This window comes from Pongo pygmaeus, chromosome X (assembly GCF_028885625.2).
Source record: "Pongo pygmaeus isolate AG05252 chromosome X, NHGRI_mPonPyg2-v2.0_pri, whole genome shotgun sequence".
NCBI lineage: Eukaryota > Metazoa > Chordata > Mammalia > Primates > Hominidae > Pongo > Pongo pygmaeus.
Window position 1 is genome coordinate 158,421,020 of NC_072396.2, and position 17,169 is coordinate 158,438,188.

At 57.1% G+C, this 17,169-nt stretch overlaps 1 protein-coding gene across 6 annotated transcripts in view; it reads right to left on the bottom strand.

Moving 5' to 3' along the window:
- The window catches only part of HAUS7 (HAUS augmin like complex subunit 7), a 50,931-nt gene that overhangs the window by 14,551 nt on the left and 19,211 nt on the right, over positions 1-17,169 (bottom strand). For 2 of the 6 annotated variants that reach the window (XM_054471796.2, XM_063660262.1), the window contains exons 1-5: positions 11,383-11,497; positions 10,731-10,773; positions 10,108-10,223; positions 6,013-6,080; positions 3,639-3,700 (exon numbers count right to left, since the gene is read on the bottom strand). In XM_054471796.2, the coding sequence (XP_054327771.1) occupies positions 3,639-3,700; positions 6,013-6,080; positions 10,108-10,118 (141 nt within the window). In that variant the 5' untranslated portion in view covers positions 10,119-10,223; positions 10,731-10,773; positions 11,383-11,497. Of the gene's footprint in view, positions 1-3,638; positions 3,701-6,012; positions 6,081-10,107; positions 10,224-10,730; positions 10,774-11,382; positions 12,107-17,169 lie in introns of those variants that run through there. The other 4 variants (XM_054471795.2, XM_063660259.1, XM_063660261.1 and 1 more) reach the window with 2 other exon arrangements.

Here is a 17,169-nt window from a genome sequence, read left to right on the forward strand (position 1 = left end):
CTTACGATGTTGTCCGGGCAGGTCTTAAACTCCTGAGCTCAAGCGATCCTCCTGCCTCGGCCTCCCAAAGTGCTGGGATTACAGGCATGAGCCACCAGGCCTGGCCTCCTTTTCTTTTTTGATTCTAGCCATCCTAGTGTGTGTGAAGTGGCATCTCATGATGGTTTTGCTTTGTGTTCCTCTAATGGCCCGTGATGCTGGCCATCTTTGCATGTGCTTCTTGGCCATCTGTTCATCTTCTTTGGAGAAACGTCTGTTCAGACACTTTGTCCATTTTTGAACTGGGTTTTCTGTCTTTCTTATTGAGATGTGAGGGCTGCTAATAGATTCAGGACACAAGTCCCTCATCAGTCATGTGATTTACAACTATTTCCCGCCTTTCTGTAGGCTTTTCTGTTTCTTCACTTTCTTCATGGTGTCCTCTGGTGGACCAAAGTGTTTCATTTTAATGAAGTCCAATTGATCTGTTTTTTCTTTTGTTGCTTATGTTTTTAGTGTCAAATTGATGACTTTATACAATATCACTATGAACACCTGGATTTGGGCGTACGTGAAGGGTGCCTGTCTACTGCAGCCCCTATGCTTACGAGGCTCCCACTGGCCCCTCTCGGACTATTGCTAGTTGGCTCTTGAGTCCCTCGGACGTGACCCAAGTCTTGAGTGACTGCTGCTTTCTGTGTTTCCGCCTGCATTACAGCCGGGGTGTCATTGTTCTAGGCATTTTCAGGACACAAGATAAGGAAATACATATATATCCCTTAACGTAAAAATATATGAGAAGGACGGGCACAGTGGCTCACGCCTGTCATCCCAGCACTTTGGGAGGCTAAAGTGGGAGGATCGCCTGAGCCCAGGAGTTCGAGACCAGCTTGGGCAACATGGCAAGACCTCCTCTCTAGAAAAATTTTAAAAATTAGCTGAGTGTGGTGGCACATGCCTGTGACCCCAGCTACTCAGAGGGCTGAGGTGGGAGGATCGCTTGAAGCCCGGGGGCTCATGCTGATATTCCCAATTAAAACTCAGGACTACAAGGGTTGACCCTACCTAATGATCTTAAATCTGTATCTCCTTTCTCCCTCCTCCAACTCCCAGGTCTCAATAATGCCAATGGAATAATTCTCCAATTCCTTTGATTGTTTATCCATAACAAGGAATGCAATCCTGCTACATGCTGCTGCAACATGGACAAACCTTGAAAACCTTGTGCTCAGTGAGGAAGCCAGGCACCAAAGGCCACATATTCCAGCATTCCACTCCAATGACATATAGACAGATGGTAACTCAGTGGCTGCCAAGGCCTGTGGGGAATGGGGAGTGGCTACTCAGTGGTTCAGGGTCTTTTGGGGGTGATGAAAATGTTGTGGAACTGGATAGAGGTGGTGGTCATACAACATTGTGAATGTACTAAAGACCACTAAATTGTATGCTTTAACGCAGCTTAAAAATTGAGGACGAAGTTTCAGTTTGGGAAGATGAACAAGTTCTGCGGCTGGATGGTGGTGATGGCTGCACAGCACCGTGAATGTGCTTCTGCCCCTGGACCGCACACTTAAAAATGGTGAACGTGGTACAATTTAGGTGATGTGTATTTTACCATAATTTTTTAAATTAAAAAAAAAAAAAAAAAAGAAGAAGCAAGCTCCCACAGGGCCTGTTAGGAAATTGTTTTCCATGGCTGACATGGTAGATTTTACGTAAAGTGCATTTTGCCACAATGCCAATGTGGAAACATAAAGCAAGCGCAGTGCTCCCGTGGCTGGGCAGAACGTATGGGGCAGGTGCTCGCAGGCTCTGAGAAGCGAATGTCAGCAGGTGGGTCAGGGAGGTACGAAGATTCCGAGTTCTCCTGCAGACTGGCAGGGAGCTGGCCGTGCCACCACCATCACGGAAGCGGTGGTTTATGTCTGGAGGACAGAAAAAGGGAGCCCCAGGGAACTAGACAGTATCCAAGAGACAGTGGAGAGGAAACAGCTCAAGAAAGTGACCCCACAAATCTGTTTACAATGCCTGGGCTCAGGCCCACCTGTGCACAAGTGGACCCGATCTTGGTGAGCCCAGCAAAGTCTCCCAGGCTGACCACTGGGTGGCGCACACACAGGGGGGACCCGAAGAGCCATGCAAAGGCTGCAGAAACAGAGCTGATGCTGGAAGGAACGGCAGGCAAGAGGCGGGAGGCGGCTGAACTTGCTGCTTAAACCTAAGCAGGTCAAGTGCCTGCTAAAGCACAAATGTTTATACAAATATAAATTGTGTGGAGAATACATTTTCCCACAGCCAAAGTAATAGGCAAAATGTCCAGAGAACTACTTGGCACATGAGGAACCACGGACTCTCAACCACAGGAGAGAAGACTCACTGGATATGGACTTTGGGTGACAATGTGTCCATGCTGGTTCATGGACTGTGACAAAGGGGCCACCGTGTGCAGGGTGTCCATGGCGGGAGGGGCAGGGGGCCTGTGGAGACTCTCTGTGCTTTCTGCTCAATTTTGCTGTGAACCTAAAACTACCCTAACTTATTAAGTCTACTAATTAAGAAACAAAACAAAACAAAACAAAACAAAAAAACCTCACTGGACAAGTGACCCAATTAAACAGTGGGCAAAGGACATGAATATGGAAATTTTTCCAAAGCGTATACAGAAATGGCCAACAAGCTCACAAAAAGACGCTCCGTATCACTGGTCATGGGGAAATGCAAATCAAAACCATAATGAGATGCCACCCCACACCGAGCAGGGTGGCTAGAATCAACAAGACGGATGCCAGCAAGTGCCAGCGAAGATGAGGAGAAACTGGAGCTCTCCCGCGCTGCTGCTGGAAAAGGAAGATGGTGCCACCGCACTGGAAAACAGTTTGGTGGCTCCTCGAAAAGTTAAGCAGAGTGACCCTGTGACCCAGCAATTCCACTCTCAGCTATACACCCAAGAGGACGGAAAACACGTGTTCAACCAGCCAATGTACATCTCACGTGGATTCACTGACGTCTTATGTCTCCCTAAATTGTAGAAAACCAAGCTGTAGCCCAACCACCTTGCATACATGTTCTCAGGACCTCCTGGGGCTGTGTCATAGGCCATTGGTCACATGAATAAATCTCTTCAGATATAAAAAAAAGAACGTGTTCAGTCAAAAATCATATGCAAGAATGTTTATAGTAGCGTTACTCATAATCATCGAGTGAAAACAATTATTTCAAAATTTAGCAACGATAAGGTGGGTGCTGGAGTTTCTTTGACCTACCACAGGGTAGATGAGGGACCTCGGGAGAAACTCTCAGGCCACACGGGCTTGGGAGCCACACGCCGGGATGAATGAAGAATGAAGTCATCAACCAAGGACAGGACACTTTCCATCCCATTGGTCATCAGAAGCCAGAGATCTGCCCCTACCTGCACAGCTGCCCTCTCCCCTGTGCCCCAGGGACAACCAGGTTCTACCCAGGAGAATCCCAGCAGTTCTGGCCCCAGGGATGCCTAGAGAAGCAGCCTGCCCGGGCACCCAGCCGACCCCAGGGCCTGAGGAACCTCAAAGGCAATAGGGGAGGAAAATCCTCCCACCTCAGCCAGCACCATGAGGTTCCCTGCCCAGGGCAGAAAGCGTGCGTGTCGTCTACAGGGCAGACAGGGGCCCTCTTACCTTGAGGAGCTCCTGGTCATCTGGCGCACACAGCATCAGCTCATGGCCCAGCTTCGTCATTTCTGTTGAAACACAAAGAGCCCATCACGGCAGGCACCTGCCCAGACAGCAGGGGACAGCAGACACCCAGGAAGCCCAGCACCCACAGACGGGACTGGGCACAGGAGACCAGGGTGGGCCAGGAGGCAGGCACCCAGGTGCCAGCGCTGCCTCTTGCTGAGTGGCCCCACCCTTCTCTGGGCATCAGCTTCCTCGTCTGAAAATTAGGAGTTGTACCCAATGCTCTCCCAGGTTTGGGGTCACTCACTCTGGCTTTGAGCAGAAGCCAGCAGCTGCCTGAGGTGTGGACAGGGGTCAGTGAACCTCTACAGTGCACTGTCTGCCACTCTCTCCAAGACCTCACAAGCCCAAAGCAAATGGAATCACCGCTCCCATCTGGCCATATCCTAAAGGACCTTCATGCCATCATCTGCTATCACCCTGCCAACAGCCCTGGGGGTGGCAAGCCTTGTTCCATTTCATGCATGGAGAACCTGGCACCGTGCACACTGCAGACCGTCCAGCTGCATCTGCCAGGGTGCCCGGCGCATTTTCTGAGTAACTTGGAGCCAGAAAGCCTGGGGCCGATGCCAGACCTGTTCCTCCACCTAGCCCTGGAGGGTTTGTTGCAAGAAGTAAGCAGAGAGTCTGTGGGGAAGCACTCAGTAACCCCAGAACCACCACACAAATGCCAATTGCACGCCTAGGCAAGCCTGTTCCACCACTGCCCTTAACCCCACACCCTCAAGTCCTCCCTGACCCCTCTCTTCCTCTCAGCGAGTCCAGCCAACTCTATAAATCCAGATCTGGCCAGCGCTGCCTCCTGCACTGCCTCTCCAAACTTTCACCTGGACCACTCACTGCAAGAGCCCCACGCCGTTCTCCCTGCCTCTTCCCTGGGCGCCCTGTTCCCAGCACAGTGGGCCAGGGGTGTCGTTACAGCCAAGAGCAGAACTCGGCCTTCCTTGGAGTCAAAGCCCACGTCCTTCTGTGGCCCACATGGCTTGGCCCGATCTGGCCTGTCCCCTCCCAACCTCACTCCTTGCCCCGCCCTGCACTCCAGCCACACCAGCCTCCTTGTTGTGCCTCCAAGCTGCCAGGCACAGCCCACCTGGGGCCCTGTGCGCATGCTCTTCCTCTCCACACATGACGCGCTGGCTTCCGCCCCTCCTGCCGTCTTATGTCAAGACAGCACCACCCTTCCCCCAAGCCCTGCAGGACCCTCAGCCCTCAGCTGGCTGTTCCCAGTGCTTCTCGCTGGCAGGTGTATGGACAATTCTGCCACCCTCTGGCCCTGTCTCTCCCAGCTAGCACGCAAGCACCACGAGGGCAGTGGAACTCACTGCTGCACCCCAGCACCAGAAACAGCGCCTCGCATGTGGTGGGTGCTCCTTAACCATTTGTCGGATGAATTCCTGAACTATCCTCACACCCTACTGGTCCCGGTCTCTCCCACCTGCCCTCTGACAAGCCTGACACTCAGTATATTCCCATGAGGTAGGCAAGGCTGGGTTTCATCCCCACTTGACAGGAGAGGAAACAGGCTGGGAATGGCGGTGTCAGGGCTAAGGCTGGGCTGGGTCGGGTCTCACATGTGTTGGCGTGGGTCACAGAATCTGGAATGTACCAGACACGGCAGCTCCGAGGAGAAGGGCAGTGCCTCTGTGTGGCCCAGGCCAGCCCACCGGCTGCTCTAAAACAACACCTCATTCTTCTGGCCCACCTCAGCACAGGAAGAACTGGCCCCAGATAACTCATGTGGCAATGCCAGCTGGGGCACGGATCAGGACTACAGGGTCCAGCTTATCTACCCTGGAGTGGCCAGGACACAGGCCCGTGAAAAATTTGACCTTTGACATTCCACCAACTTCTAGAGAGATCACCATGAAGGTGAAAAGTTAGCCACCAACTTGGGGACTGCAGTTTTGCTCACCTTTATCCAACGTTCATTACCGGGCTAAGTACAGTTTCTACCAAGAAATGATGGAAAGGAGGTTATAAGGCAAGCTCCACTGGAGAGCAGCAGGTGCCCCTAGAAATGCCACCTGTAGACAGCGTGTCACACACCACTGACACAGAGAGACGGAACCACTGCTGGCATCGGCAAGAATCTCTGTCTCTGGCCACCAGCGCTGCAGGGACTGACGTGCTCTAGGTCCCTGCGAGAGGAGTTCTCCCACCTGCCATGCCTAGGGAAGGGTGGGGCTCAAGAAGGCTCTAGCAACATCCACACAACGTGCACCACCTAAAAGAAAACGTCGGTCCAATGGAACATGCACCACCACTCCATAAGGAGGCCGTGAACAAGCTCAGAATGGACCAAGATTCCACCTACCTTGGATCTTCACCTCTGTTGGGACCCCTTTCAGTGAGCTGAACCTGTCCTGCAGTGAGGGCCAGACCCTGCAGGGAAAGAGAAGAGCTGGTCAGGCCGGAGACAGCCAGAGAATCCCCCTGGGCCCTCTATACGCGCTGGAAAAAGTGAATTCCTGTGCATGTGCTCGATGCCACGGAACGGCTCACTTGAAAATGGTTACTTCTGTGTCAAGTGGATTTCATTTCCATTAATTATTAGGGAAAGAATATTCCAGGAAGTTTACCTCGGAAATGTGAATCTGGATACTGAAATAAAAATACTTCTCAAGACCAAAAAAAAAAAAATGGCTACAGCAGAGGCAGAGAGGGAAGCCGCCAGCACTCGGGGCTCTTTCTCAAAATGGCGGAGCGGGTGGGTTTTGAGGGCTGGCCCCGGGCTCCTGGCACCCTCCCCGGCCTCACCTGGGTCGGCATCAACTGCTCCAGGGTGGAGAACTTTCTTCCCACCCGGCCCTCTGCAGAAAAGGCTTGTGAGGCCTCTGCTTTCAGTCATGGGGGCTCCTGCTGCAGCAGAGTCTGTGCTCACAATCAAGGCTCATCACCTTGGGCACGGTGAAGGCTTGACCTTGACTGCAGCACACAGGGGCCGCTCAGAAGCATGTCACCTTAAAAGCCATCTGGTGGGCAAAACCAGATCCACATGCACAGCGCATGGAAGGCAGGAAGTCCCACGACACCCAGACATGCGCCACAGGTGACACATGGCTCAGCCCTCCACTGGGTCTCCTCCTTCAGGGGAGCACGGCCCAAGCACTGCATCCCCAGTCCCAAGCCCCACGCCCCAAGTCCGGTATGACACTGAGGCCCAGAAACATCACTCCGGCCGCTGGCTCTTACCAGGGAGCCCCAGGCGCCTGCCACCACAGCAGCCTTTCATAAACAAGAAGGAGTCGCTTTCCACCAGGCTGCCGGAGCCTGGCTACATCTCACCATTGCCATCACTCTAGGAGCCTGCTGACTCGTGTGGTGGGAAAGGGCTGGTGGCTGTTCCCTGGAGAGGCCACACTTGCCCCAGAACTGCAACAGAGATCGGGCTGGGCTTGGCTGCGTCCACAGCACCACCCACCTCGGTGACTTACTAAGACAACCGCGGGTTCTGCGCAAGCGGGGTTGGGGAAGGAAGGGGGAGGCCAGCAGGCTGGGCTCTGCCAGCGGGGTTGCTGAGAACATCTCTGAGCACAAGGCTCAGAGGAACAGAGGGCACTCCACCCAGCACTGTGCAAGGCCGGGCACAGTAAACCCTGAACACACTCAAAATCCACGCTGCAGAAGCCCCAGCAGCCAGACTCAGTAAGGGCTGTCATTCAAGTCACCGCACCGTCACAGCAGAGGGCAGAGCAGGAACAGAAAATGCTGGAGGCCTTGGAGGCCCCAAGGAAAGCCACAGGGCCTTGACCTCCACAATCCAGGGGGCTCCATGAGCTCTGCCCCAACCCACACCAAGGACCAACACTAGGTGCAGCTTCCAGGTTCTACTGGGAGGAGATGAAAAGGCGGCCCTAAATGGGGCTGACAGGGTGCGGTCACGTACAAAGAAAGGCAATGGGAAATTCACAGGAAAACTCCCATCCATCTGATTCTCCTGTAGGACCCTCAAAGGGCCTAAGGAATTCTCGCCAACCTGAAATCAGACAATGTCATCGTATGCTCCCTGGCGGCTTTTTCAAAGGATTCGGTTTCTGGTATTTACAGAAGTACTACAGGTCGAATATCCCTAATCTGAAAATCTGAAACGCTCCAAAATCCTCAACTTTTTGACTGCCGACATGACGCTCAAAGGAGATGCTCATTGGAGCATTTGAGATTTCGGATTTTCAGATTAGGGACACTCAACCAGTATAACGCAAATATTCCAAAATCCGAAGAAATCGAAATCTGAAACACTTCTGGCCCCCAGACATTTTGGATATGGGACACTCAACCTGTAGAAGCATCTGAGGGCCGTGGCTTTGGCCTCCTACCCGTCCCTCTCTGGCCAGATGACCCCAGTTCCCCGAGTGCCCCCAGCTTCCACCTGAGTCAGGCAAATCTGCGCCCCCTCCCACAAGAGCCTCCTCCTGGGAGCTCGCTCAAGACCCTCACACTCCACCCAGCCATCTCCAGTCCTGCCTCACCTCCCAGCCTCCCAGGTTCCCAGGCCAGGGGCTGGTCCCTCCAGGGCCACTCAGTGCAGGGCTCCTGTCTTTCCCCGGAGTATTGGTCTCCCTGCCTGCAGCCACTGCCCTCCAAATCCATCTGCCACATAGCACCCTGAGTCACCTTACCAAAATGCCAATCTCAGCATGTCGCTCCCCAGGTCCCATGCCTGCCCTGCCCAGAACATAAAGCTCAAAGGCCTTGGCACAGCATGCAAGGCCCTGAGGGAGCTGCCCTGAGCTGCCATTCCAGCTGCTGCTGCCCAGCTCTCTCTCCCACACCTCAACTCCCTGCTCCTGTCCAAACGAGCACCCCGCTGTTACCGTCCCCCTCCCAGATCAAATGCCACCTCCTCCCTGCCAACATCCACAGCACCCAGCTCAGACTGCAGTGCTGTGCATCATTTCTGCCAAACCCCAGGATTTGTACCCACTAAATACCCAGCTCCTGAGGACACCCAGTCACGTCTGCAGCGTGTGGAATGGCACACAGGTGCAGCCTGGAGAACCCCCCGACTGCATGGCCACACCATGCTGCGGCTCCCATACTAAAGAGCCAGAAATGACAGCAGGCCAAGAGTGCACCCACAGGTTGAGGGCTCCAGCAGGGGCAGGGTGTGCTCAAAAGGCTGTGGGCATCCAGAGGGAAGCGGAATACGTTCTGCCCTGGGAACAGGAAACATTTTAAAAGGAGACAGGACATGTGAGTTGGGTCTTTGCAGGCTGTACAGGAGTTCGTACGACATGCAGAGACGAGAAGGGCATTTCCAGGAGGGGGAACAATGTGAGCAAGAGCAAAAGGTTATGAAGCAAGAAGCTGGTGTGCTGAGCCCTGGGGAGAGGCCTGAGGAAGGGCCTAGAAGGCAGAGGCAGGAGACGCCTCTGGAACGGCAAGGGCTCAAACACAAAAACGCCTCCTCCCTCCTCTGGGGGCCTGTATCCAGCTGGGCGTCCTGCTGATGTCCCTGGTCCTGGCAGGCCAGACCGGCTGGATACAGGTTGGCACCCCACTGCTCTACTGCCAGGCTCCCGCCCAGGCCCCTTCCTCAAGCAGCAAGGGTAGGCAGGCCGCAGGCTGAGGAGGGGGAGGCCCAGGCCTGGACTCACGAGAGGCTCCTGTACCAACAGACCACAGCTGTTCCTGAGCATGGCCTGGGCACACACTCAATCCCACAGGAGCCTGTGCTCTGTGGGAGGCGGGGCAAGCCTTCTCCACTCACAGCTGTGAGGCAGTGAGACAGACCCTCAGCTCAGGGACTACATCACCAGGGGAAGGATGTCTGCCCCGGGCATGGGACACTCTGGATCATTTCCTCCACCATCACTCAGGAAGTCACCCTGTCACCATGGGCTTCGTCGGGTGCCAGGCACACATCATGCTACACCCTGGCCCAAAGGCACCAGAGGACTGGGAAACGGGTCACGGCACCAGAAGCTGACAAGAGGTGACACTGCATGAGGACCACTTGGCCAGCTGAGACCCAGCCAGGAGCCCACGCCCTGGCCCTGCTTGTCACTCCTCCACTGGGAGACCAGAGACAGTTCATGACTCCAGCCTGACCCTTGGCTTCCAGGTCTGACAATGAAAGGACTGGAATGGAGCATTTCTCAGGTGCCTGCCAGTCCTGAACCTCCAAACTCGTAAGGCAAGGCAAACGCTGAGGCCAAGTTCAGCACTACAGCAAAGGCGTGGCTGGACTAGCCCAGCACCGCCAGGGGCCACTTTGCCCCCAGTTTGATCATGCCTGTCACCAGTACTCCTTACCCACACAGCTGTTCTCACGGGGGTCCAGGCTAGGGGGTGGAGCCCTCTGGGAAGACAGCTACTCACAGTAACCACAAACCCCATCTTCCCCAGGTGGGGCTGGCCGGCGCCCATGCATACCCCAGGTGGGAAGAGGAGGAAACTGATGCATTACCGGGTACACATCCACTCTAGGATCTCCAAGCGGTACTTTGAGGGGCTGCACAGCAGTTCCTGAATTGTCTTTGGCTCTGTGATATACAGACCCTCGAGGAAGGGGCAGTTTAGGTCCTAAGCAAGGAAAAGGAAAGCAACATTCACTGAAAGTCCCAGTGTACATCATTTCATTTATTTATTTATTTATTTATTTATTTATTTATTTATTTATTTTTGAGACGGAGTCTCACTCTGTCGCCCAGCCTGGATGGAGTGCAGTGGCATGATCTCGGCTCACTGCAGCCTCCACCTCCTGGGTTCCAGCGATTCTCCTGCCTCAGCTCCCAGGGTAGCTGGGGGATTACAGGCATGTGCCACCACGCCCGGACAATTTTTGTATTTTTAATAGAGACGTAGTTTCACCATGTTGGCCAGGCTGGTGTCAAACTCCTGACCTCAGGTGATCTGCCCACCTCAGCCTCCCAAAGTGGCGGGATTACAGGCGTGGGCCACCGCACCCAGCCCTCAGTGTACATCTGCAAGCTCCCAGGACTCTTTTCTTTACCCACGTCCTGCCATCTTGCCAAGAGTTCAAGTCCCCCCATTCTTAACCCCACATCTCCCGCGGCATGCAGACCCCACCTCTTTCAAGTACTCCCACTCTGGGCTCTTGTGGCAGCAGGACCTAGGAGCAACGCCTGAGACTAAGACTTAAGAGAGAGTCCTAGGTTTCGGGACTGAGGGAAAGGGGAGAGGGAGAGGGACCACTGAGCCAGTCGTGGACAGGATGGGGGAGTGGCTGGGGTGAGGAGCGAGCGGGCCGAGGGGACCTGGGACAGCTCCCTGACCTCGTGGGCCAGCTTTCCTCACTGCTGCAGTGAGGGCTCTGTCCTGTGGGGCTGTAGAGGGCTTCTGGAGGCTATCACCCCTAGCATCTGACACCAACTGACACCAAGCCCTAGTGTCGCTGACTTGACAGAGTGGCACGAGGCTCTGCCCATCTGTCCCCTCAGACCCCGCAAGATCCCAGCGCGGGTACTGCAGTTCCATAGGCGGTGCTGGCCCCAACTACCAGGCACGGGCCGTGGAGACAGCAAGAACGAAGGCCTGGGGCACCCCAAAGGGCAAAGATGAATGATCCACAAGCACCCCCTGCTGCGGGGGAACAGGGCGCAGCCGGAACCGGCGACGGTGGCCGCGTGGTGCCGCGGACTTCCGCAGCAAGCCGTCCCAGGCCTCGGGCAGGGCCCTCCCCGGTCCCCCGCCCTGGAGTGGCTTTCTGGGCCAGCAGCACCTTCAGCTTCCCGAACACCTCCACAGCCGCCCTGAACACGCTGCTGTCGCCCTCGTCCTCTGAGTAGTCGTCGCCGCCGCGGCCGCAGCCAGCGTCCTGCCCCGCCATGTTTCGCGCTCCGAGCCGCGCCCCGCCCACGCCCTGGCTTCACTGGCCGGCAAGACCGCCAATCAAGCTCCAGCGTTCTTCCCGCCCACCCGCCTGAGCCCACCCCCTTCCCCACCGACCCTTCCCATTGGGCGGCGGCTCCGCCTGCGCGGGCCCCGGGCTCCCACCCCCGCCCCGGCACCACCCAGAGGCAGGACCACAGTGAAGCGGGCACGGAGGGGGGGGACGCAGGGAAGGGGGCGGGGCGGACACCGGGAAGAGGGCGGGGCGGACACCGGGAAGGAGGCGGGGCGGACACCGGGAAGGGGGCGGGGCGGACACCGGGAAGGGGGCGGGGCGGACACCGGGAAGGGGCGGGGCGAACAGGCCAAGCTGGCTCTGAGTCGCTGGCCTTGCTGGCGTCGCCCCTGCTGCCGGCCGGGCATGATGACGCGTCGAAGCGAGGCTCTTCCAGGAGGGGGCGCTCCTGCCTTGGTCGGGTTCTCCTGGGCCACCACCACTAAGGGGCACCCTGGTTCCCAGGAGGACCAAGGGGAGCCTTGGGTGCAGAATGGAACTCGGACTGAAGCGTTCCTCTCCCAGCACGGGGTTCCGTCTTCTCTTCACCGTGCTTACGCTATAGTTAGAGGGAAATTTCTTGTCACTCACCAGCTGTGTGCCTTTGAGCCAGTTACCTAACCTCTCTGTGCCTCTTTGCCCTCACCTGATGGAGCTAATGAGAGCACCTTACCCACTGGGTTGCTAATGAGGATGGCAGGCGGTAATAACTCCTATGGAATCCCTAGAACAGTGCCCGGCGCATGCGAAGCACCATGTAAATGCTCACTATTATAATACACGCTGGGCCCTGCTCCCCTCACGGCTCCTGGGGCTACCTGCGGCTCCTTCCTATCCTGTCTACTTAACGAATTTTTCTACATCCCTCAGGCCCCTCAAATTCAATGCGTCTGTAATGAAATATGTCAGTCCCTCCTCCCCCAGACCTGCAAAGCCCCCAGTTCACTGAATGCCCCTTACCCTGGGACCTGCTGACTGGGCAAGGCAGGAAGGAGTTGGAAGGTGGCTTGTGCCCAGTAGCCAGGAGACAGCAGCAGGCAGCTGCCACTGTGCCCTCCTCTGTACCCTACCCTGCCATCTCATGGAGGGTGGGATCAGGGGGCAAGTCTAGAGTCAGGGAGACCCAGGGACCTGCTGGGAGGCAACTGCAGTCATCCAAGTGACAGGAGGGGACTTCACTCTGTCCTGGCAGGAGGGGGCGGGCAGGAGTCCGGGGGTCACAGGAAGGGACCTCAGCCTGGGAGGCCCCGACACAGGCCCAGCAAAGTGCCTCAAGGTCGCTCTCTACCCTTCCACGTGGCTGCTGCCTCAGGCCCTTCTGGTAGCTGAGGGCTGTCAGGGGCTTTGGGATTTTTTTTTAAGCTTTTTTTCCCCTCTTTTTTGTTTTTGTTTTTCTTTCTTTCTTTTTAGAAAATTTCATCTCAATCACAGCCCCAGCTCAGACATTCAAATTCTTGTGGGTTTTTCTGTGGATCTTTCCTAGGACTGGGGAATTTGGCGGAAGAAACCACGGTAGTGTGGCAGCCTCCCCCAACCCTCCCCATATCCTCTGCTCCTGAGGACCGGGAAGAAACCAGCTCCTGTGTACTCTGGAAGAAAATCTCCCTCCTCCACCCAGCTCCACGGATCCAGTGTGCTAAACAGGCCTCCCCAACCTCAGCAGTTCAGTCTATGGGACCCTGAGGAACTGGCAGGGCTTTGAGAGGCGAAGATCATCTTGAGAGGTTATGGAGGCCATCCCCCTGCATGGAGAACCTGTTGGCCAGCCCTCAGCCCATGGAGATGGTAGCTGAAGACTCAGCAGCAGGCTGCAGCTTCCCTGCCCACGCCACCCCCACCACCCACCACCCACCACCTGCCACCCACCACCCGCCACCAGAATCATAGCACCTCCCAGGCATCTTCCTCCGGAAAAGCTGGAGGCTGGGGAGGGAACAGAGAGGCTGCTGGGCCTCTCAGGAAGGGGGAAAGAAGGGGCCCAGAGGTAGAAGCTTCTGGAAATGTGGACTCAAGTTCAATGCAAGAAAGCACTCCTCCCAGAAAGCACTGTCTGAACACCAGCTGGCTGCCAGGAGAGGAAGGGAGCTCCCAGTCCTAGGAGGTCTACAAGCCCAGGGAGGTGGGTGGGCAGGGATGTGGAGGGTTGAGTCCTACCATGGGGGAGGGAGGGGGCACATCTCTAAGGGGCATTCCAACCCAGAGACCCCAGGTTCTGTGAGGGGGGCCTGGGTGGGTCAGGAGCCAAAAATGTGGCTGAAGGACCCATTGACCTGGAGGAGGGATGTTGGGGGGAACCTGTGGATGTGGCGGGGAAGCTGGGGAGTCCTGGTCATAGAGGCAAGTTGGCCATGCGTCCCAGCAGGGCCTTAGCCGTGTCAGTGCTTGGAAAACAGGTTGGAAAATGAGACTGGTTGACAGGCACTGGCCCCGCTGTGCCAGAGATGGGCTGGTGGGTGCTGGTGGCATTTGAGACCTCTCAGTTTGTGTGGTGGGCCCAGAGATATATGGCCCAACAGTTGAGCTCACCAAGTGGGCAGCCTCCGTGACCTGTGGAGGGTATTGAAAAAGTCCTCAGAGCATCTGGGCTCTGCTCTTCATATGACCTTTAGGGCAGACCCCAGGGTGCAGTGGGCATCAACCAGGCACCCTCCCAATCCCCCAAAGACACCGCGAATCAAAGGAAGCTGAAGTGCAAGGGCTTTCCTCTCTGCAGAGGCGGGTCTGCTTCTGGCAGGGGCTGGAGTTAGACCTGAGGGGGAGCCACCCCACCTGGGGGCGCCTAGGCCCTAGTAATGCTGTCAGAGCTAAAGCCCTAGAAGGCCTTGCTCCACGGGGCCACTTCGACTCCCGACCCTGAACCAGGGAACCTGGGGAGGAGGCTTTGAGGGACTGAAGTGTCCTCCATCACCCCCGACCCCTGGCCGCTAAAGTTCCTCAGTAAGGGTGGAGGGCACCAAATGCAAGCTGTTGAAGACAAGGCAAGTGTGTGCGCGTGTGTGTGTGTGTGATGTTTTGGGGGAGAGTTCAAGTCTAAGATGAGAAGCTGATCACACCCATGGGAGAAGCAAGTGGCGAGCCCTGGCATTGGGTTTGAGGGAGAAATGCGACAGAGTAATGAGGTCAGGCTCAGGACGGTCTGAGAGTGAGGCTCTCCACAGGCAAGGCAAAGCCAGGGTGCTGCCTCTGCCTCCCCTCCTCTCCCTCCCCCTCCTGTCCTCCTCTCCCTCTTCCTTCTCCTCATCTCCTCCCTGTCTTCCTGGGACCTCTCTGCTGCTAAGCTGCCAGACTGAGCTGTTGGTCACCCATCCACCCCGCATCCTGGCATGCAGGCTCAGTACCCAGGTCTCGCGGGCAGCCCACGCCATCTGCGCCAGCCAGGAGCCCACCCGAAACCCAGCCCTATCCTCGAAGATGGGGGAAGGGATGGAGAACATGAAAGCAGGGGTGGGGGCCTTGCAAATGAGACAAGGAAGTGGCTGTAAGCTTGGGGGAGCCCTGCGGCCTGTGGCCCTAGCTCTGGAGGGAACACACTGTCAACCTGGGAGCTGCCTGAAGACTCGACTCTAGAATGTTCTCCTCCTAGGCCTCTGTGTTCATCTTTGGAGTCTACTGGCATATGAGAATGGAGAGGCTGCCTTGGGACCTTGGCTTCCTCTTCCTGTCACTTCTCGTCCCTATGCTGGGCCTCCTGCTTTAGGGCCCCACCCTCACCGCCTGCAGTTGAGGGGCCCTCACCTGCCCCATCCTGCCCCCAGGCCACCAGCTCCTGCAAGAGCACATCCCGCAGCGCAGTCGGCATGGTACCACCATTGCCATCACCATCGCCTCCTGTGGGCCTGGAGGTGCTACCATCACCTACCCCGCCCTGTCCCCCAGGCCACAGGCTCCTGCAAGAGGGCACGGCCTGCGACCCAGGGCGACACTTGCTCTGAGGCCAGAGGCAGTTGTAGGGGGTGTGGACAGAGTCTGGCTGGCAGGGAGGCAGTGGCCCAGCGGTCCATCTTTGTCCTCCTGCCCCAGGTCCCAAAAATGGGAGGGATGGTCTGGGGCCCTGGGGACCTTTGGGTTTCCCGCTTCTGCCCTCGAACTGCCTGTTTGCAGTGGACGCAATGGGCGAGGCGGCGGCGGGGGAGCGGGCGCGGGCGCGGGCGCGGGCGCGGGATGGGCGAGCGGCTGCGCGTGCACGCGGCTCGCGGGAGGTGGCGGGCGGGGGCGAGCGCTGCTGCACGTGCGCGGGGCGCAGCAGCCCAGGCGGCGGCAAAGGAAACGGCGGCGGGCGGGATCGCCCCCTCCGCGAGGAGACGCTCGGGTCTAGACGGCTTGGCAAGGCCGGCGGGGCTGAGTCACATGCGTCTGGAGCGGGAGGCGAGGGCGCCAGGACGGGAACACGAACGTGCCCGCTCGGAGGGCCGGCCGGGGGAGGGGGCGCCCGCCTCGCCTTCTTGCTTTGCCCGACCTCCCCCGCCGGGCCTGAGCTCCAGCTTCTGCCTAACCTCCGCTCCCTGCCGAGGTCCTCGAAGCCCACCGGAGGGGGTGGGGCGGGGCCGCTTTCACACGGAGTCCAGCGAAGCCACGCCATGGGCGGGAATGAACTCGAATTTCACACGGGCAAGGAGGGTGGGAAACTGGCCCCTACTCTGCCCCCATCCCGACCACGGCCCTGCTCCCTATGGGCTGGTCCCTGCTGCGTGCCACCCTCTGCAGTCCCCCTCCACTGGCACCCTCCACCCCATCCGCAGCCACCCTTGTCCCATTTGGGGTCCTGTGTTCCCCTTCACTCCTGTTTCTTCTCCAGCCCCACCCCCTAGCAGGCTCTCTCGCTCAGGATCACCAGGTCTCAAGCATTTAGTGCTCACCAAAGCATCTGCAAGGAAAGTCATTTAATTGGGACCAGATCCTCTGAGGTTTCAGTGGCATTAAAATAAGATGGGTTTCCTCTAGGGAAGAGTTGCGGGCAACAGGAAGAGGGCATGGAAAGTGGGGCTTTTTTCTTCTCCAAGCTTTAAGGGGGAAAGGCCCCATATTGTTACTGACATATAAGATAGCTGCAGGAGCATGTCCCCAGAGAATCCCACCCATGTGCCACACACTGCTGTCGTTTTCACTCAGACAACATGTGGAAAGCTCAAGAATGGGCCTGTTCCCTTTCTCTGGGGGTCACCGCAAGGCTGTGTCTCTGGCTGCCCTGGGCCTTGGGAAAAGGACAGGCATGTGGTAGGTGCTCCTGCAGAGAGCAGGAGAGCAGGAACAGCCCCCAGACCTTGACCCTGGGGCCCACATGCTCCTGACCCCACCCGCTCCTCCTCGCAACCCCGCCTCCACCCTGGGCCAGCCACTATCACCTGGCCCCTGGCGGGCTCAGCTGCTGCACGCTGGCTCCCACCTCCTACCCTTATGCCCCCAGTACATCTGCTTGTGTTCCACCCCACAGCCTGAGGGGGCCGGATCCTGTGACTCCTCTGCTTAGCAGTCCAAGGTGGCTCCCTGATTCTTTCAAGGACAAAGGCAAGCCAGCCCACCCCCACAGACACCTTCCCACGGCTCACTCAGCCTGCTCCACCACATTGCTGTCGTTGCCAATGCTCAAATTGGGCCCAACCCTTTCCCACCTGGGGCCTTTGC